Source organism: Hyperolius riggenbachi, chromosome 5 (genome assembly GCF_040937935.1).
Source record: "Hyperolius riggenbachi isolate aHypRig1 chromosome 5, aHypRig1.pri, whole genome shotgun sequence".
Classification (NCBI taxonomy): domain Eukaryota; kingdom Metazoa; phylum Chordata; class Amphibia; order Anura; family Hyperoliidae; genus Hyperolius; species Hyperolius riggenbachi.
The window spans coordinates 246,040,463-246,063,422 of NC_090650.1; the positions used below are offsets into that span (position 1 = coordinate 246,040,463).

The 22,960-nt window shown below is 40.4% G+C and overlaps 1 protein-coding gene and 1 long non-coding RNA gene across 2 annotated transcripts in view; one reads left to right on the top strand and one right to left on the bottom strand.

Annotated features, from left to right (window-relative positions):
• The window catches only part of LOC137517605 (uncharacterized), a 28,265-nt gene extending 15,423 nt beyond the window's left edge, over positions 1-12,842 (bottom strand). Inside the window, exon 1 of the long non-coding RNA XR_011020594.1 lies at positions 12,709-12,842. This is a non-coding gene — a long non-coding RNA (uncharacterized lncRNA). The remainder of the gene's footprint in view (positions 1-12,708) is intronic.
• LOC137518635 (cadherin-6-like) overlaps positions 1-22,960 on the top strand; it is a 510,593-nt gene that overhangs the window by 200,455 nt on the left and 287,178 nt on the right. The window contains exon 3 of the mRNA XM_068236737.1: positions 14,821-15,214. Within this exon, the coding sequence (XP_068092838.1) occupies positions 14,963-15,214 (252 nt within the window). The 5' untranslated portion in view covers positions 14,821-14,962. The remainder of the gene's footprint in view (positions 1-14,820; positions 15,215-22,960) is intronic.

The window sequence follows — 22,960 nt, forward strand, 5'->3', positions numbered from 1 at the left end:
CAAAACTGAGGAATTCCCTGGACAGGAAGGGGACTCTGGAACCTCTGCCACAGCGGCCAGAGAACCAGAATCTTTCAGGATACAGGGCTGGGTTTCAGGAACACTCATCAGACCGGACTGAAATTCTGAGATTTCTATTATTTTGACCAGAGAATCAGAATTATCCATGTTACAGGGCAAGACTTCTGAAACATTCAGAGGACAGGGCTGGAGTTCCTCGGCTGTTACAACACTGGAGAGGGACTTAACAACATTGGTTAAATCAGACTGTGTACAGGGCAAGGTATCTAACACACTTGCTGACGAGGACAATATTTCAATGGCTTCTGCTTTGCTGGGCAGAAATTCATCAAGTTTTATTAGAGCAGACTGTAATTCCAAAACAGCTGCTAGACAAGTGAATATTACTGCAACACCAACTGAGGTAAGCAGTGCCTCAGACTCCTCTGCTAGAGGGTTTGAAGTATCCAAAGTACTGGGTGAAGCATAAGACTCTGCGACCACAGCTTCACTGGACAGGATCACTGAACAGTCCATATTGCAGGGCAAAACCATGGAAGCACCTGCTGGACAGCATAATGATTCTGTGACCTGAGTTTCATTGGAGAGATCTACTGCACAAATCATGGTACAGGGCAAATTTACTGGAATATTTTCTGAACAAGGTAATAATTTTGCGATTTCAGGTTCACATAGCAGATGCTCTGAGCTATTCACGAAACTAGAGCGAGGTGTAGAAACAGGAAGATCAAGACACAATGTTTGCGCATCTGAATCACCATTCATTTGTAAAATTGGAAAATTCAGATGCTGGGGTTCTGAGGTTTCTAGACAAGATTGCTGGGACTCGGAAACTGATGTAGTGCATCTATTGGCATCTGCTGGATCAGACAGGAGTTGAACTTTATTAACACAGGTAATTTCTGCAGAAGTGTTTGCAGAGGCAGGCAAGATTTTTCTGGTGTCTGTTTCACTGAACAAAGAGTCATGAGTACTGGCTAGGCTGGACTCGGAAGTCAGCAGGACCTCTGGATTCTCTGCTGAGAAATTTGCGCAGGGCAAGGTTAAGAATGTATCAGTGGCTTCTGTTTTACTGGTAAGTAACACTGAGTTATCCATGGTACAGGGTGGAATTGCAGGAACTTCAATTTCACACAAAAAGAGCTCCGAATCACCTGCTGAATCAGCCAAAGGTGCTGAAGCAGGCGGGTCAGAACGCCAAATTTGCGAATTCGGAGTCACATAAAAATCATCCAAAATCAGTTCCCACACATCAATCAATGGAGCCACAAAGTCATACCCACACACACCAGTTTTTATTAGGTTATAGGCAGACTTAATGCATGCATTCAATACTAATTCACTTTTTGCACTGTAAAATTGACAAAATGAACTTGAATCATTCTTCCATTCATTGACCAGAGCTTCCATCTCTTCTTTCTCAAATGGAGGATTCCAAGCATACTTAACAGGCAGATCATGGTTTGCAGATATGATTGTAGCAGGGACATATATTGGGTTAATTAGCAGGTGATTGGCAGATTCCTTATTCCTAAGAATCTCCAATACCTGTAGCAAGTGCTGAACTGTAGTGTATGCAAACTTTCCTTGCTTCACAAATAAGTTGATTTGTTCAATACTCTGTAATATCTCCTCATAATCATACTCAGATAATTCTTTTAAACAAAAATCTTTATTTTCCCTAGCCAGGGAGGAAAGTTCATTAGTAGTTTCATAAGTCCATTTAACTCCCCTGAAAGACAATTGCATTTCATTATCTGTTAATGGCAGAATCTCATTATAGGTCTCAGTCGCTAAGGATAACGACTCTGCAGATCTGACACGTTTCTTAGAACGTTTGCGTTTTGCCTTAGACCCTGCTGTTTTTGGTGATTTATTCAAGGCTGCAGGAAAATTATCAGTAACACTTTCTGCTTGCTGAACATTTTTGCAAGCAATTGAAGGAGAAGCTGATTGGCCTGCTGCCAGGAGTTCATTAAGAGGAAAAGGCAATGGATCTATGCGCAACCAGTTATGGATCACAAATGCTAGAAATTCCAGCGGTCTCTCTTTCAAATCGGAATGATTGAGAACATCAAATGCCCACTGGAATAATTCCCCTTTAAACAAAATATAACTTAGTTGGAGTGCCCAGGTTGAAACAGGAGTCGCTTGGAGATCGGGATTGGCCAGGAACCTGGCACATTCAGAGAAAAACTCATTTTCTGTTTCAGAGTTAAGTTCTTCAAATTTCTTAAAGGAACAGGAACCATAATTAACAGTGTCATACTTTCTGGGAATCCCCCCCACAATGGGGATTGGTAATGGGGTTTTCATAATGTAAGGCTTGGTGGTGTATTCTCCACAGTCAGCATGCAACGCATGAGCTGGCGTGGAGAAGGTACACACACTAGCACAAGGAAACAGGCTATCCCTAGTATAGTGGAGGGGAGGACTGACTCCAATAGGAGATTGTGGCGCACAGAGCTGGTGCAGATCTGACAGCCACAAACAATGCTTTCGTTATAACGTCTCAGCGCAAAGTAGCGCTGAGCGCATAAACCAGAACTGAGGAGATCAGGACAGGTAAACAGAATGAACGCTTGCTTAACTAGCCACTACTTAGTGACAGCAAGCGTCCACAATAACACAGACTGGAATGAGGCAGCCAATGCGTTGCGGCGATGGCGTGCCTCACAAAGACAGGACAGGATAGTCAGGAAATAGCAGGATCAAGATAGATGAACGTAACACGGACAAATATACAATAAGTATGTATTCCTAGCGTATTACAATTACAGCTATCAATGAAACTATTTGTAACGTCTGACTAACATATGTATATATCGGCAATGAACCGATATATGACATAAGCAGGAACGCTGACTAGGACTGGAGTAATACAGGGAACAGGACTCAGAAGGATTCGCTATCTCTTCGCAGAGATGAACGCAATCCACAAACGGTAACAGAACAGGATTCAGAAGGATTCGTTATCTCTTCGCAGAGATGAACGCAATCCACAAACAGTAACAGAACAGGATTCAGAAGGATTCGTTATCTCTTCGCAGAGATGAACGCAATCCACAAACAGAACCAGGAGCAGGGTAACTACCTCAGCACGGGTGGTCACGGTACGCGCAACCTACCAAAACGTGCTGGAAAGCTGACTAACTGCACACAGGATATAAACAGTTCGTGTACGTATACATCAGCGACACTGATGTATCAACGTAACACGAATACAAGGAAAATAATAAACGTGCTGGTATGCATATATATGGGCAATGAACCAATATATGATGCAAAACCAGCAAAGTATCTATTAGAACAAGAACCACGATCGGGGCTGAAGCGACAGCAAGACTGGCTTAAACTGAAGCTATGAAAACCCAAGGAAACCCTGCAGGAAGCAGATCTTTATACTGAGGTCATCCAATGGGAGCAGACATGCAGATTCCCACACAGGTGAATGATAATCAGTCACAAGCTGACAGCAGGGAAAGACAGACAAAGCTATGCAGCTTGCATGGAAAGACATCAGAACTGCCTGAGCTGCAGCACTACTACTTCCAGCAACACCTGCTGCAGCAGCGATCATTACAGCTTTGTGTATATTTCAGAGAGTATGCAATATATGAAAAGAAGTTCCTAAATATAATGATCATGGCTGCAATTCACAAAGGGCTTTTCAATAAAAAAATGTTAAAATCTGCCCATGCTTTGTGTATATTTCAGAGAGTATGCAATATATGAAAAGAAGTTCCTAAATATAATGATCATGGCTGCAATTCACAAAGGGCTTTTCAATAAAAAAAAATCAGGTTGGTAAAAAACCGCATTCAGTATTTTAGGCTTTTTTTCCAAATTCACAAAGCTTTACCGAAAAATGTTGCTTCAGTTCACAAAGCACTGTTCAATATGTAGAAGTCTCACCAGTGGAGTAGGTTTCTGCAGCAAGCTGTGCGGACTGGTCTGCATCAGCCTTTCCTGTGCCTTGTGACAGCTAGAGAGGAAAAGGTTTCATGCATCACTTTAGATATTTTATTTATGTATTTATTGTATAAAGCGCCAACATACTACGCAGCGCTGGACATTAGTTTGGGTTACAGACAATATTTAGGGGTGACATACAGCAATATGACAATACAGGAATACAAGAAAAACCAGATCATGCAGCACAGTATGAGTACAAGGTAATGCTTAGTCAGTCACTGGAGGGGAACATGGAGATTAGGCAATTTGAGTTCAATCAAATGCATAGCATGGGTGCACAGTAATGGAGGTGCAGGATCAGGTAGGACATAAAAGGAGGACCCTGCCCAAAGGCTTACAATCGAGAGGGAGAGGTAGGGACACGAAAGGTAGGGGACCAGAGTTCAGCTGCGGGTTTAGAGCGCTTGTGAGGGGGGGTAGGCCAGAGTGAAAAGGAGAGTTTTGAGGGCCTTCTTGAAGATGTTGAAGCAGGGGGCTGCCCTAATGGGTGGAGGTAGGGAGTTATATAGTGTTGGAGCAGCTCTTGAGAAGTCCTGGAGGCGTGTATGGGACTGGGTGATGCGGGGGGTCAGTCAGGTGAAGTTCATTGGAGGAGCGGAGTTAGTGGCTAGGTGTTTACCTCTGAGTAAAATGTAGTTTGGACAGGTTTTGTGGACAGATTTGTAGGTCAGACACAGTATCTTGAATCTGATTCTGGACTGGATAGGAAGCCAGTGGAGGGATTCACGGAGGGGAGCTGCCGTGGTGGAGCGATGGGAGGAATGGATAATTCTAGCTGTCGCATTCATGATGGACTGCAGCGGGTCTATTAGGGTCATAGGGAGACCAGACAGAAGGGCATTGCAGTAGTCAAGTTGGGAAATTATGAGGGCATGGATGAGGAGTTTGGTGGTGGCAGAGGTCAGGAAAGGGCAGATCTTGCAGATGTTATGAAGGTGGAAGTTGCAGGACAATGGCCTCAATTCACTAAGTAGTTTAGACTAGTTTACTGATGGTTTTTAGTCTACTGATGGTTTGCTCAGTTGCATCAAAGGGGAATTCACTATTACCAAATCTTTTAGATCTGTTTTTGACCTCAGGGGCGCTTATCGTGACCTTGAGACTGTACTGCGTGTACTCCTATTTGTTATTGCCTGAGGAAGCAGGAATATACCTGCGAAACGCGTTGCATGGTTGTCTGAAGTATATAAATAAACCTTGTTGTTAAAAAGCTGACAGTATCTTGTCTACTTCAAGGAGGCGAGTCCACCACCACCTCCTGAGGAATTTTAAACTTTTTAGTTTAGCTGTCGCCTCTGTTGAACTCTTATATTACTTTAATTCCACCATTCACCTTGTATATCCTATAAACAGTTTGGCCCACAACTTAGACCAAGGATGTCAAAATCCAGTCCTTAAGGGCTGATGTTCTCTCACTTTTTTGGCACAATTAAAATTAATTAAAATCAATTAAAATGAATTGATGGAAATGAATCAGAAAAGGTGTGGTTCATCAACTAGAACACATGTCTCAATTTTTTTTTGTCCATGGTAAATGCTGGCATGGCCATGGCTCGAGAGGACTGAGTTTGACTTAGGTGTGGGAGCCACTAGCAGCGCTTTTCTGATCACTTGTGATTTAAAAAGCTCTTGCTAATGTAATGCTATGGGTGAGATCCCACTTGAGGGATGTGATTTTCTAAAGATCCCCATAGCATTGCAGTAGGAGCTTTACACATCACAAGGCATTAGAAAACACTGCTAGTGGGTCCCAGGCCTTGGAGTGTGTTTTAGATTTTGGCTCTTTATGTCCTTGAGTTTGACACTCTTGTAGTAGGGGATCAACAGACCATAACATTGCACTGCATCATAAAGGACAATATTTGTGGTTCAGTACATTAATCACTATCTGATCAAAATCCGGTGAGGTATTGATTGATTGGATTGACTCTTGTATAGACCTGAACTCTTGCACAGGACAGATAGGCTCAACCATTCTCAAAGACCTTATCAATCATGGGACAATTTATTCAATAATTATTCAGAATGCTCTCTTTTATGGTAATTTTCATGGTTTCAGTATCAGAAACAATTCCTATTTCTTTATATTGCTGCATATTGAATTTAGTCCAGCCCTCCCAGTGATGTTTAGTCGAGGCTGTTTAGTTATGTGAAATTCTCTCCCCCAGCATTCTGGGAGATCAGGCATATTTTGTACTGGCTTTGGAACTCTTAATAAACAAACATTCTGCAGAGATCATCTGACAGGATTAAAGATGTTGCCACCTGTGATAAGTTTTTGAATGTAAATCAGAAGATATGGGAGGATTCCTGGTGTTTGTAATCCAACCGCCAAGGTTCTGTAATGAGAAGGACCAGGAGCCCAATCATGCAGTATCGTTATGTAAAATGGGTAAGGGTAGAGTAGTAGATTATACTCACAAAGGTAGGTTGCACTCCTGCAACCACTGACAGAGCTTATGGGAAAATCGCCGCTCCCATTCGGTATCCCTGATCCGCTAGGCAGGTGCTGGTAGGTCGCTCTCCTTTGGCAATGGGCACATGGTGTAGAAAAACACTCCCCCGAAGGATCAAGGAATAACTAACAAAACTTGCAGGAGGCGCGTAAAAATATCTGATTTTAAAAACATTAAGTTTTGGAATAATTAGATCTTACCTCCACCAATGAACAAACCACATGGGTAGAAATAATTTTAATGATGCACAGAAAGACAATGCGTTTCACCAGTACTGGGCCGCTTCCTCAGGTCAATAATAAGTGCCTAAGTCAGAAGCAGTCGCGGGTGTGGGCGCGCCTCTTTTGGATAAATGTATATCAGAGAGAGGAAATATTTTCACTGGGAAAACACTTACTAAACAATGTATAAAGAATATTGTAAAAAAAATAAAAAAAAAGGTGTTTTGCTTATCACATTCTTTTCACTACAATTCCTATTTAAATTCATTTTGATGTAATATTACTACAGAGGAGTGGGAATTAAGAGCTGTTTAACAGCAATATAACCAGGTATGGTCTGCAAAATAACTCATTGCTGTCTATGAGCATGACAAAATTGTGTGAAGTGCCTTACTAAAATGTAAAGAAAGTACATCACTTCCTGTAATGACTGGGTGATTGTGGCAACTGGTTTGCAAAAGGGGTTTTCCTGCCTGCTTTATATTTGGAAAGCTGTTTATTATATGTCAAAGAGCTTTTAGTTAGTTGTGATACTTAAGGTTTGTCACAACTGGACATTAAACAGCAGTAACAATAATGTAAGTAACTAATTATAAAGCTTGCTGGAGTTGGCAGAAAAGCAGTAGCTGATTAGTCACATCTAATGAAATAAAAAGCAGATGTTTTCTTGGGAACTGCTTAACTGCATGTTTCTGTGCTGGAATTACAAGCCTACTGCAGTTGCTTCTGTCATAGTCATTAATTGGTAGCTTCTAATAGGACATTGTGCTGTTCCTGTGGATACGGTAACCTTTGTGTACTGTCTCATTTTCCGATCGCTTGGGCAGATACTTGACACTCTTTACCTCTGTCAGTAAATTGTAAGGTTGTTTAGATACTGAGTCTCTGCATCATATCAGGGCCTACAAATGACTGAAGTGTTTAAAAATGTAAGTAACGTAATGAGCCAAAACGAATGCAAAAGTGGGTTATAGATTAGCTTTCTATCTATAGATTTTGTGTATAAAGAGGTAGAAAGTTCTGCGCTTGTAATGGAATACGGTGCAGCTCCTGGCTGGTTTTCTAGTGCATGCAGATCGCACTGTCTTCTTCTCTCTGTAATTGTACCTAGGAGAATTGAGCAGCATGTATTAATGTCATGGTGGTTATAATAGGGCAGGGAGGCAAAGAGCGAGGATGCAGTCGCGGCGGATGGGATGGAATAGAATCTTGCAGAGTTAGACAATTGCACATTTCAGGTCTTGCGATTTCTGACGGATTTAGAATGACCCACCAGCTGGGTGACAGGTCTAAAAAGACAACATAATTATTAGTGTGACTTGAATGCTGAGACCTTATTCCATCCATTCCATCTGGCATCAAGTAGCTGTCTGTTTTTGTAGTAATGATAACCTCTATATAAATTCAGTTTTGTTTAGTTTTACTTGTCAGTCTGCCATTGGCAACAAGGTTTTAAAACCAGGCTCCGTTAAAGGCTTGTATAGATCGGTTGTACAATATTTCATTTTCATAAAAAAAAATGACTATCTGGCAATATGTTAATTAATTGTGTTGTGTAACATTTTCTAATAAACAAAATGTATTTAATAACTGAGAGCAAAGAGAAAATATGGTATGTGAAGTGCAGTAACACATAGCAACTAATTAGCTATAAATTACAGTGACCAGACTTGCAGCAGACAATCTGGCTCTGAGGAAGTTTGGATATGTAATGTAACTGTTAGCTGTTAAAGCAACATGTTTTTTGTTATGTCTGTCTGTGTCCAAAGTAGTGTTACTATGTAATACTTAAAGAAATCATGCACTGGAAATAAACCCAGGAGTTAAAGAGACACTGAAGCGAAAAAACAATTATGATATTATGATTTGTATGTGTAGTACAGCTAAGAAATAAAACATTAAGATCAGATACATCAGTCTAATTGTTTCCAGTACAGGAAGAGTTAAGAAACTCCAGTTGTTATCTCTATGCAAACAAGCCATTAACTCTCAGACTAAAGGCCCATACACACGTCGGATTTTAGCGAACGACCCGTCGTTTGAACGTTCCGTCGTTCGGACGTTTCCGCGTCAAATCCGACGTGTGTACAGACTATCGTTCGGGTGATAAGACTGGTTACCAACGATCCGCCGGGCGGATCGCTGGTAACCAGTCTTATCACCCGAACGATAGTCTGTACACACGTCGGATTTGACGTGGAAACGTCCGAACGACGGAACGTTCAAACGACGGGTCGTTCACTAAAATCCGACGTGTGTATGGGCCTTAAGTCTTAGTGGTGGAGAGGGCTGTTATCTGACTTTTATTATCTCAACTGTAAGTGAACTGTTTACTTTTTCTCTGCTAGAGGAGAGGTCATTACTTCACAGACTGCTCTGAAAGACTCATTTTGATTGCTGAGTGCTGTGTAATCTGCACATATTATAGAATGCTGCAATGTTAGAAAAAACACAATATATACCTGAAAATAAAAGTATGAGAATATTTTCTTTGCTGCTAATCTTCTAGTAATTATTCATAGTACACAACCAATTCACTATATCATATTTTTTTTTTTTTTGCTTCAGTGTCTCTTTAATAGCATGTATGTGTAGTAGCAATAATATATAGAATGTCCTTAGTGTCTCATGTTCTCATATCCAATTTGAGGTGTTTAAATTAAACTCTGAAGTATGCACGGCAGCCATGTAAGTGTTACATAAGCTCTGATTTATTCAGCTCTCAACAAAAAGAAATAGTACGTTTTTGAGCTTTTCCACATTCTCTTATTATCAGGATTGATTACTCAGCCAGATAAAAGTGTGTTGGCTTCTATTTATTTTTGCCTTTTGCTATATATTTTTCCACAAATCTATATAGGTCCCTGGAGTTTCATTTTAATTATATCATGCTCATAGGAAATATACGGTACAACATATTATAAAAACTCATTTTGTCTTCTTCTTTGTATTCCTGCCCTCTGGACATGGTCATGTGAGCAATGTTGAACTACTGTTTAGATGGTATATTCTGGTTAGATGGTCTATCCTTTGCTTCTCCATTGTCATCTGGTATAGGGGCACAATTGCTATTGACAGGCTCAAACTTCAAAGAGTGATAAACACTGCCGAGAGGATCATTAAGTCACCCCTGCTACCACTGGACTTCTTGCACACCTCCAGACTGAGGTCCAGGGCAAACAGCATATTGTATGACCCCTTCCACCCTAGCAGTCGCCACTTTAAACGTCTCCCTTCAGGCCGTCGCTGCAGTACTATGCCCTCCAAAACTGCCAGGCACAGGAACTCCTTCTTCCCCTAGGCTGTCCTCCTTAGGAATTCTAGCCCCCACCTCTAAAAAAGCCCCTAGCCACCCACTCCTGCTTCCCATGCGCCCTTTGCATTGCAGTTTCTACTTGTCTGGTCCCTAGCCCTGAACTCTAGCCCACTCCTCCTGAAATTCAGCGAAATCACGTATGTCTAAAATGTTCTATTCTTTATGCCTAAAAAGTCTACAATGCTTGTCCCTAACATCTGTTAACTGCACTATTGTCAATGCAGTCTGTACCAGAAATATTTATGTCGTTCTCGGCAAATAAAGATGATTCTGATTCTTCTTCTAATTCTGAAATTGCAAAAAGTAGTGATTTTAAAGTGGGGGTCAGCAAGTTAGCATTGCTTACTGAATGGTGTTTTCCTCTTGGCAGAGATCACATGAATCATACATCGGTCACTTGCCCTGCACTTTGGTAAACCCCAAAACTGCACATTGATATAATTTGATGTAAACGTAGATTTTATTTGCACAAGCTTGATTTACAACACCTTTGATTTTGAAGAAAAGCAACATGATCTAATTTTTTGGAGGGTAAGCCAACAAACATAGACAAGTCAGGACCGGCCGTGAAGGCTGTCAGTGGAGTGATGAGGTTTCACTCTGGCCTTTCATACTCCTCTTATGCTGCCCACATACAGGATGACATAGTAGGTCACCTAGTCATACATTTGACGTGAAATTATTCCATCGACAGGTAATCAAACATTATGTTTTTTTCCAATGCAAGTAAGAAAGATTAGTTTCCCTATTGGAACAATTATTTGAAAGATCTTATGGGTTTAGTTACAAATGAGCTACAAAATGCTGTCGGGTTCAGGGCTACAAAAGGGGCTTGTCCTCAAGGACCACTGCTTGGGCCCTTGCTAATCTTCCTTCCCCAATCTTGGTAATCCCTTTATCTAGATCCTCCAGAGTCCAGAGCTTACCAGAGGTTGTATTGTAGTATACCACAGTGGCCCATTTTAAAAATTCCTGCTTTTCATTGCCAGGTCATGTTCTCTTCTGCTGCAATCTATCATTCTCTGACTCATCATGGGATTTGTCAAATGACAAGCAAGGCAGAGAAGATGCACATGAAAAGTGATCATAGGACTGCTGCTGAATAACACCTAGTTGCAGTGAGGGGATAATAATACAAGGCTACACAGGCAGTTGGGGGAATACTATTTCTGCATGTGTTTTTTGAGTTGGCTTGACATTTTTTGATTGGATAGTGTGGCTCCACTAGTTATAAAAGGAGAGTATGGATTTATTTGCTGTATGTGTGCGTGTTCAGCAAAACATGGATCTCATTACAAAGGTGGCAGCACAATGTGGCTCCTAGACGTCTACCATTTCACAAAATCTGTTGAGAGGGTAACAGGAGACCGATACAGGTGCTAATACGTGCTCGGTGTCAAATTGCATTTTTTTTCTAATGAGCACACAATTGTATTAAATTATCACTTATGTTTTGCTTTAAATACTTCAAAAGTTGAATTCAACTTTTGTGTCACACTAATAGGGTAAGATATAATAACAGTGTTCACTGAGACAGGCTGCTGCATTGTTGTCTGTGCCAATTATAGTTCACAAAAATCAACAGAAGTGCTTCTTTGCAGATAAGTGTTGTCTTCTTTTAGTTGTGTTGCTTTGATTGATGCTTCTTACATTGTTACTTTAATGATCAAGACAAAATTGCACATGGTTGTGTTCTTTTGTTTTTGCTTGTTATAGGTGACCAGAAATAATGAAGACCTCTAGAAGAGGGGCACAAAAGTTTAACAATGGTCTTTTCAAATTAATCTGTAAATCATAATGCATTGGGGGGGGGGGGGGGGGGGGGCAAGTGCGGTGGTAGATAAATGGCCCATAGGTTTGCTCGATTTCAAATAGATTTCCTGCTGGAATCTATTGAAAATCAATGTGCTGTGTGTAGTAAGAATCAATATATTCTGAATAATAACCTTTAAAGAAAAACTTTTTGTTACAGTTGATACAAATCCTGCAATATATTTGCAGTGTTTCTACTTCCTGCTTTCATGGAAGCAGACATATTGTTAAAGTGGATCCGAGATGAAAAACTAACTATAACAAGTAACTTGTCTATATATCTTATCTAAAGTTTAGATAGTTTGCACAGCAAATCTAGCTGCAAACAGCTTCAGCAGTATATGATTATTTCTTCCTGTGATACAATGAGAGCAGCCATATTCTGATTTTCATCATTACATACAGGCAAGTTGCTCTACATCTCCACCCCTCAGACTATGAAAACTGCACTCCTCTCTCCTCCCCTCTCTGCCCCTTGTCCCTGAAATCTACAGCTGGTAAGTCCTCCTCCTTCCCAGACTGAGCTCCCATGAGCACTTGCTACATGAGACTCAGAATGCCTAGGCACTAGAGGAGCTGCAGGCGAGGCTTGGTTAGTCTATAGGGAATTAGGGTATTAAAAAAAAGTATTTGGATTGAGGAATGCCCAATAAACTATATCTAAGGGGCACAATTATGCAATGTGTAAAAGTTTATCTCGGATCCGCTTTAACATCATGTGTTTGCCAATTAGATCTCTGCCGTGGCAGGCAGCAGACACAGCTGGGGATCAAATTACAACTTGTGCTTAGTCACAGATGAGGGGGAATTAGACAGGCTAAACTCTAAATAAATACGGGGTGCATTTCTATGTTTTCCTTCCTTCCTGTGCAAAAGTTCAGGCCCATTGCATAGTTGTTGATCCTACCATGTATGGAGGCTTTGCTATTAACTTCTAAAGCCAGCAGCTATTGCCTTCAGTGTTAGAAAGGAATTAAAATTTTAGACACGAAATCGGCGGACAGTCGTAATTCACTGGGAACAGTTTGCCAGCATTCAGGTTCACCACACATCCCTAGCCAACAGTCTTTAACAGGTATACTTTTCAGTTACAAATATGTGTCTTTGTGAAGTGATTGGAGGTCCTCTTTAACAAAAAGTGATATCGGAACTATTCCACTTACGTTATCATGTTTTATCCAACTGTATCCAAATTTGCAAGTATATTGTTGTATCCTAAAACATAATATGAACCTGATGTACTCTGTAATGCTGTAGATATGAACAGGGCTTTGGTTTGTGACATTTGCTATAAAGAGATAGATTTCTCCATTATTTCAGCTACAGGAAGGAGATCATGTCATCTTTTTGCATGTGCTAAAATGAAATGTCATCTGAGTAGAGTAGAAAAGTAGTAGAGGGTATATACAGTATATGCATGGCGATATTAACAGAAAGAGGAGTGCTCCCTTTTATTTGGAGGAAGCTGATTGATTCTTGATCAGTCACAGAAATTTTCAAGCAGGCTTAACGGGAAATTCTACTTTTGTTATACATTTTCTATAAATATGGATGTCTGCTGCTCAGGTTTTTATGCAGTTTTATACTATTAATAATTCTATTTCTATTCCAATATGAATCCAGCTAAGAATTTATAAAACTGAGAGCAACTTCAATTTGCTTTTTTTTGCTGCCTGTGCAACTCCCACGCCATTGTAGGAATAGCTAATTGCAAAAAGCAACCGCCTTTTTTTGCTCATTTAGAACACCTAGACTAATCCATCCATACTGTTGGTCATACCTGGATTACCCACAATACAACAAAGGCAGCTGCCTCTAGCCTTGTGGGACCATCCAGCAATAAGATGGTTCACTGCAGCCCTCATGAAGAAACACACAGGGCCACATTAACTGCACATTCATGAGAGAAGTCTACGGAGAGGGAACTCACCTGTTTATGCTCCAGCAATGCAATTTCCCTTCATCCTCTCCAGATTCCTGTCTCCATGGCTCCAGCAGTGTCTCTCATCATGTGACCTGCTCACATGCACTGGCAGCTCATATGATGAGAGATGCCACTGGAATCATAAAGACAGGGACATTGAGGAAGATGAAGAAAGATTGCATTGCTGGGGTGTAGCCAGGTGAGTTACCTCTATGAAGTTTCTGCTTGCCACTCTGCATGAGGGAGGCACATCTGGCTAACTAATACCAGGGGCACCTCTGGTTACCTAATACCAAGGGCACCTCTGGCTGGCTAATTCTGGGAGACACATCTGGCTTCCTAATACTGTGGGCACCTTTGACTACCTAATACTGGCTACATAAGATATACTGGGGGCACCTCTGGCTGTGTCATACTGGAGGGCACCTCTGGCTATCTAATACTAGGGGCTCATCTGGCTACCTAATACTTGGGGGCACATATGGCTCCTCTCCAAGGTGAAAGTGTGCTGAACAGAGCAGCTGTAAGGAACAACAAAGTGGACTGACCCAATGGTAAAGCTTCACTGTGTCACTCTGCCAATTAAGGGGAGGAAACTGTGTGTGCAAAAGAAGATGTTTATGAAGCTTACAGGGCAGGTAACACTAGTCATACTGGCTTATATGAGATTTTTTTTTTTTACACAAATCAGACTAGCTGAATTTCTGAAGAAGATATTATTGTCCTGTCTTCTCAGATGAGTACTTGATAATAGCTTGCTATGTATGTTTAAGTACAGGTGTGCTTGCATAGAAATGCGTATATGGATCTTTTAACAGCAAACTATACTGTGACAAGCTCTTCTAAATGGTATTCTTCTCATTATAAAACAGCCAGATATGATTTTCATATGTATGAGTATAGGAGCGGTTTCTTTTACTGAGAGTCAAAGAAAGTGGATTTTCTTTCTTTTTCAAATGCTTGAAAAATCTGTGTGACTGTCCCAGAGGATCCTCAAGTGGCAAGACACATTTTAGATGGTTTTATTGTTTGTTTAACTGTGCAGCTTTAAGTCCAGTAATGTCAAATTATAATTTCTGTTGGATTTTCTTGCAGATATCCACTGAGAGCTGGAGACCTAGAAATGGGACAGCTGGAAGATTGATGCTGAATACAGTGGAAGAAATAACCTAGTTTGGGAATTAATAAGAAGACTTCAATCGTGTATGCTTTCTGCTCACATCTCTGCTCTTGCAACATGAGAACTTTCAGATGCTTTTTATTGCTTGTGTTTTGGGTGAGTCAGTTTCAAAATAGTAGTACAACCCCTCTACCCGAAAGGACTACTGCCACCATCACCACCATCACCACCGCAGAGCCACTGCTAGAGGAGCAGGAACCCGGCCAAGCCAATGACATGGAAAGGAGTCGCTCTAAAAGAAGCTGGATGTGGAATCAGTTTTTCCTTCTTGAGGAATATACAGGATCAGATTATCAATATGTTGGCAAGGTAATGCATGTTCCATTATTTACACTGGGACTGAATTGTGAGATCTCAACTCAATCTGCATGTTAGTTCCTTGAATACATATTGACAGTATATTTAGAAACAGTTACATGCATATGTATAATTATCTATGATCCTTATGATTGATGTCCTATATTTATGTGCCATCAGCATATTACAAAGCACTTTAAAGAGTACTTTGAACCATTTACATCTGTATCTGCCCCAGGGGAAAGTTCAGTCTAATGTCCTTACATATACAGACAGTGGAATCAGATGACAATTCACCTGGCAATTTATTTTTACATCTGGGAGGAAACCAGAACACCTGTAGGAAGATTACAGATGTGTAGGGTGTACATACAAGTACTAAACAAAGAGTGCACCTGATGAGACTTAAAGGACAACTGTAGCAAGAGGGATATGGAGGCTGCCATATTTATTTCCTTTAAAACAATACCGGTGGCATGGCATCCCAGCTGATATATTTGGCTGCAGTAGTGTCTGAATCACACCAGAAACAAGCATGCAGCTAATCTTGGCAGGTATGACAATATTGTCAGAGACATGATATGCTGCATGCTTGTTCAGGGTCTATGGCTAAAAATATTAGAGGCAAAGGATCTGCAGGATAGCCAGGCAACTGGTATTGTGTAAAAGGAAATAAATGTGGCAGCCTCCATATCTCTCTCATTACCATTGTCCTTTAAAGTGGAACTACACTCCTTCAGCAACTACAGTGGAATGTGAAAGTTTTGGCAAACTTGTTAATCGTCATGATTTTCCTGTATAAATCGTTGGTTGTTACGTAAAAAAAATGTCATTTAAATATATCATATAGGAGACACACACAGTGATATTTGAGTTTATTGGATTTACAGAAAGTATGCAAAGATTGTTTAAACAAAATTAGGCAGGTGCATAAAATTGGGCACCACAAAAAAGAAATGAAATCCTCCTTTTAGAGTAGATCCTCCTTTTGCAGAAATTACAGCCTCTAAACGCTTTCTGTAGGTTCGTTCAGGTTTGATGATTTCCAAGCGTGGACAGCTCTCTTTAACCCCTTAAGGACCATGTGCTTAAACCCCCTAAAGACCAGGCCTTTTTGTACAAAATGGGCCACTGCAGCTTTAAAGGCTTGCTGCAGGGCCGCACAACACAGCACACAAGTGATCCCACCCCCTTCCTTTTCTCCCCACCAACAGAGCTTTCTGCTGGTGGAGTCTGATCGCTTCCCCAGTGTTTATTTTTTTAAATAAATATTTATCTGTTTATTTTTTAAATGAATTTGTCCTTTTTTAAAAAAAAAATTCTTCCCAGCCCGCCCTCCACCCCCCCCCCCCCCCCCCCCCCCGCAAGCAAATCCCTATGATCAGCTATCATAGGCTTCAGCCTATGATAGCCAATCACCCCTGAGCCAATGAAGGGGACAGCCGTGTCACACGGCTGTCCCTAGTACAGTGCTGCCTTAAATTGCAGTGCTGTACAGGCATAGAAGATGGCGGTTTCGCCATCTAACAGTCTCCTAGCGGCGATCCTGGACATTGGTCTCCGGAATCTGCTGATACTGAGTGGGAGTCATGCGTCCCTCAACTTTGAAAAGATTCCCAGTCCCTGCACTGGCCACACAGTCACACAGTATGATGGAACCACCACCATATTTTACTGTAGGTAGCAGGTGTGTTTCTTGGAATACTGTGTTCTTTTTCCTCCATGCATAACACCCCTTGTTATGCCCAAATAATTCAATTTTAGTTTCATCAGTCCACAGCTCCTTATTCCAAAATGAAGCTGGCTTGTCCAAATGTGCTTTAGCCTCAAGTGGCTCTGTTTTTGCTGTGGATGGAGAAAAGGCTTCCTCTGCATCACTCTTACATACAGCATCTCCTTGTGTAAAGTGTGCCAAATGGTTGAACGATGCACAGTGACTCCATCTGCAGCAAGATAACGTTGTAGGTCTTTGGTGCTGGTCTGTGCGTTGACTCTGACTGTTCTCACCATTCGTCACTTCTGTCTATCTGAGATTTTTCTTGGTCTGCCACTTTGAGCCTTAACTTGAACTGAGCCTGTGGTCTTCCATTTCCTCAATATATTCCTGAATGTGGAAACAGAAACCTGAAATCTCTGAGACAGCTTTCTGTATCCTTCCCCTAAACCATGATGGTGAACAATCTTTGTCTTGAGGTCATTTTTTTTTGAGAACCCCATGTTGCTACTCTTCAGAGAAAATTAAAAGAGGAGAAAAACTTACAATTGCCCCCCCTTAAATGCTTTTTCTCATAATTGGATTCACCTGTGTATGTAGGTCAGGGGTCACTGAGCTTACCAAGCCAATTTGAGTTCCAATAATTAGTTCTAAAGGTTTTGTAATCAATAAAATGACAACAGTGCCCAAATTTATGCACCTGCCTAATTTTATTTAAACAATTATTGCACACTTTCTGTAAATCCAATAAACTTCATTTCACTTCTCAAATATCATTTTGCGTGTCTCATATATGATATATTTAACTGACATTTTTTATGCTAACAACCAACGATTTATACAGGAAAATCATGACAATTAACCAGTCAAAAAAACAGTCAAAAACAAGGTTGCCCAGACTGTCACACCCCCTGTGTATATATATATATATATATATATATATATATATATATATATATATATATATATATATATACTGTATATTAATATTTTTTGACTGGTTGATTGGAGTGTGTGTTTTCTTTGCTTATGCATATATTTCATAATGACTTGGGCTGAGGAGAGTGGTTCACGTGAAGAGTGCACATTGCGTAGTCTAGTCTTTCCCAGTAATTTATCTCTGTAATAAGCCCAGCATCTGCTACCAGTAACTGAAGGAGTGACTCATGTAAGGAAAGATGTTCTTCCGACAGATACATGGTTTTAAAATCAAGAATTTTCCTAGACCAATTAAATGTTTGCAGCTAATCACATCGTCTCCTCCATCTCTGACATTTTGCCAGTATTTCAACTGCAGGTGGTGTGCACTTTGAGCAAATGAAGTTTTGTGAAATGAACATATTATTGGAGAGGGAGGTTGTGTGCTGCTTTAGACTTTACTAGTCTGTAGACTGGAGTGATTTTAGCTTCTGATTCTTGAAAATACCAAATTATTCATTATACTTTAACTGTACAACATGGATTAAAGGTGCATAAGTAAAAACTCAATGGCCTCAATTCACTAAGATCATGCTGGAGATAATAAGGCAAGAGACAACTTACCACCACACAGTGAGAGAGTTATCTTATCTCTTCATTCTGTAGTTATTTTCACAAGCAGTTAATTAACAGCCTGTCTTTAATTCTGGAGTTATTTTAAGGATTGCAGAGTTAACTTAAAGACAGAAGTAAACCTTAAGGCCTATACACACGTCGGATTTTTCTGAACGACCCGTCGTTTGAACGTTCCGTCGTTCAGTAGTTCGCACGTCAAATCCGACGTGTGTACAGACTATCGTTCGGGTGATAAGACTGGTTTCCAGCAACCAGTCTTATCACGCGAACGATAGTCCGTACACACGTCTGATTCCGCGTGCGAACGACTGAACGACGGGACGTTCAAACGACCCGTCGTTCAGAAAAATCCGACGTGTGTATGGGCCTTTAGTTTTACCTGAGGTAAAATGTTTCCTGAATACTACATGCCTTATCACCATGGTGATAACTGTACAAACGTTACTAAAGACAGGAGATAACCTTAGTGAATTGAGGCTCTAAATCACAAATTAGTAACAAGCAGAAATATTGAAAGCTGACACAGGTGGCTATCCTTTGATAGCATTTAGTATAGCTGACAACAATATATATGTTCAAGACAAAGGTTTAGTGTAGGACCATGAATGGGCATATGGGAATGAGATATAATAATATTATGCAGTGCTACTCTAATGATTTGGAACAGTGACTGTAAATATTGATGGGAGACACCGTAACCCATTTGGGACTAACATGTTCTGGCCCCTTAAGCACCAGAGATTTTTTTTTTATTCTACATTTCCTGATCACTGTGATTGGCTCTCTGTGATTAGGCATTCAGGAGCCAATGAAAAGGGCTCCAGCCCAATGTACATAACACTGCTGTCTAAACTACACCACATCAGGCTTAGGCAGCCAATAGTGCGGCACAGTTTTAACTATTGGTAGTCCTGAGCCGATTAAAGCACCTCTGGCTCTTACTCAACTCACTTTTTCTCCTAAATTTTCTCCTAGGAGATAATGGGCCTCATTCACAAAGCGGTGCTAACAGTTAGCACGCTGGTGAAAAGCCCTTTATCATGCCTAAACTCAGTTTAGGCATGATAAGTTTAGGTGTGATAAGTTTAGGTGTGATAAGTTTAGGCATGTTAAGTTTAGGTGTGATAAGTTTAGGCATGATAAGTTTAGGTGTGATAAGTTTAGGTGTGATAAGTTTAGGCATGTTAAGTTTAGGTGTGATAAGTTTAGGCATGATAAGTTCAAGCACCAACTGGGTAAGCACCGCAGTGCACAGCTGATCAAAAGTTTTGCGCTAGCAAAGTCTGGTGTACTTCACATAGAGTTTAATGGCGCTGCTTTGTGTGCGGGACTTTGCGTGCGATCTAAACTTATCTAAACTTAGCATGCCTAAACTTATCATGCCTAAACTTATCACCCCTAAACTTATCACGCCTAAACTGGCTTTTCACCAGCGTGGTACAATGGTTATCACGCCTACAGTATCTAACTGGGTTAGCACCGCTTTGTGAATCGAGCCCAATATTTCATTTTCTTTTTAACGTAACTTTCCAGCACTCTGCAATTAAAATAGCACCAAAAGGTAGGTAAAAAAAGTATTTGATTTTTATTGATAAGAGGTGAAAATGTCACCTAGGAGAGAACTTAGGGAAAAAAAAGGATTTGGATATGGGCCTCTGGGGTGTATGCAATAAACTGTGTTACGCAGAATTATGTGCATAAAGTCTTACTGTATGATGAGTAGAGGGTAGTGCAATTCATTGCATGCAATGTATTCTACTCTGCTCATTATGCGTTAGACTTTACTTACGTAATGCTACTTAATGTAATTTATTGCACACAGCTCTCTGTGTCTAAGCTGTGCTTAATAAACTGACTGCATGTACAGTTATAATGGGTGATATTAATAAGGTCTTTCCTGCTGTCTATTTTGTTTTAGTTCTGATCTGTAGATTTTCTAATTTATGTTTTCAGTCTTTCGCTGCAAAATAGAAGCACACCTTGCTCACTGTATGTAAAATGACAGTTGGATCCCCTGAAATGTTGCCTCCAACTGTCATTTGTTGATCTGCAAATTAAACAAGAAATATGACTTACTGCTAGGATGATAATGCAGATAACGCAGACCAAAGCCTCATGGGTGGGAAGTATTTGTGCTTGTCCATCCTAGCAGGACAAGCACAAATACTTCCCACCCATGAGGCCTTGGCCTGCATTATCTTCCTCATTTTACAGTAAGGACCAGAAAGAATATCACGCTTTCTAAGAGACTCCTGAGGCCATATGCAATTCACTTTTTCACCTGGGTGATATTTTCACAACTTGTAAATAAAATGCTCTTTAAACCATCAGAAAGCAAGAAAATACTCAAAATTATTTTAATAGTACTTTTTGCCTACTTTTTGGTATTTTTTCAATGGCAAGGTGCTAAAAAAATATTCTAAACTGAAGATGAAAAATTATCTCCTAGGAAAAAACTCAGGAGAAAAAGTTAATTGCATATGGGCCCTGGACTCCTGGCTAAAGATGACTGGAAATTTGTGAATAATCCTTTTAACCTATTTCCAATGTTTCCACTTATTCTATTGCATACTATGGTGAGAAGGTGCCCATCTCTTGTCTTCCGTGTCTCTAGACTTTGTTCCTGTTTATACAATAAGGGCCTTTTCACACGTGTGTGCGGTGCCATCCATTGTGACGCACCGTACATAGGGTGTGGTGAGTCTATTGACTTTTATATTACCATTTACATTGGATGAAGCGTTCACACGCATTACCATGTAACACCTCTGTGAAAATGTAATCGCACAACGCAAGCAATTTCCCCTTGAGTTAATTAGTATGAGTGCTGCTGATTTGCACCAAACTCAACTTTCTGCCATCATGCTGTGCATTGTTAGCTAGTGGGAAAAGGCCCTTATGAGGGAGAGTAAACTGACATCTCTGTCATCATCATAGAAGTGGAAAAAGTAGTGCTTGAACAAGAGTTTCTATCCTGTCTAATTCTGCTTTCTTTCAGTCTGAGAAGCACTCAGAGACTTGAGTCATAGGATCACACAGTCATGTAATGCCTGCTGTTACTGTTACACACAGTTGTGATGAACCGTTGCCACTGCTAGCTGTGTGATAACTCTAAGGCATATGTTGGTTCATGTACTTTTACAATGACCACATACTCTATTTCACATCTGAAAATATAAAATACATGTGAGCCCAGCTTGCCCTTAGTGTGTTGTGTGTGCTGTGATCTCCAGCATACTGTTTTGAAGTAACATGAGAACATCATGATGAACGCACCTCTATATTGGACCGCATGACCACCTATTTCTATCTCAGTGCTGCAGAGCTCCCTGCTGTCCTCCTTGTATATCATCACTGACCCGGTTTAATACCAGAAAGTAATGCACCTCATAGCACCTGACATGAAAGCATCATGCTTGTAGCTTAATATAGAAGACATGCAGGGTATCTTTCATACATAAGATATTTATGCATGCAAGAGAAAGTGTAAGCTGCAGCAATTTTACTAAATAATTACAGTGAATAAAACAGCTTATTTTTCTTCTTCAGCATTGTTACAAATAGGAGTTACAGTCTTCATAAGAAATAATTGAACCATAAAACTATATTTCCACATATTTCAAGGCTGACAAGCTATGATGTGTATGATTTAATCTTTGTGGAGGGAGTTTTATTTTATTGTGTGTGTGAAAATGTTGTGGTTATTTACTTTATATTTTATGCAAGGGTTTCTACAATAACTTCTTAATATTGCTTTCAGAGCTGTTACTAGCATATGGTTGTTCAAATGAATGTATGTTAACACAGGCCAAGCTAAATTGAATCTAGGTTATTCCTAAGTAAAGATGATTAGTATTTGTGATGAATCACTTTGACCTATTTCCAATGGCTCCAGTAAAAGGTTTTCTATGCATTACTATCGTGTCTTATAGATGAAGCAGGTGGTTCTGGTGCACGGCACCAATCAGCGCAGAAACTAGGCGCTGCTATAGCAGTAATGCTATCGTGCCCGTAGCGCAATGTGTAATTTGGATGCCAGCGACCGCCGGACAACAGATTACATCTCCCTCTGAGTTGCTACAACTCAAAGGGGTAATAGCATTTAACACTGCTGGGAATTTAAACAGCAGCCCAGCTCATTGGTGGTGTACTAATATGTACGCCATATAGACCCCTCTAGTGATATACCTAAAAAAAAAGAAAAAAGAAATACATTTGTAAGCAAATTGTATGCTCATCCTGCCCACTGGAAGATGCTCCTTAGCCTGTCATGCCATGGTCCCTCCCCCACCCCACTATAGCAATAGACTTGTTGCTAGAATGCTAGGCTCTGGGCATGTAACATATATGTACAGCATTTAGCCCCAAATTGTCACCCGAGAGATCAAATCCTGATCCCTGTGGGCCATAATCCTCACATGTGTGCATGAGGCTTTACTTATAGTAAAATTCAAAGTCAACTCATAAGGTGCATATTACATGGTCAAGGA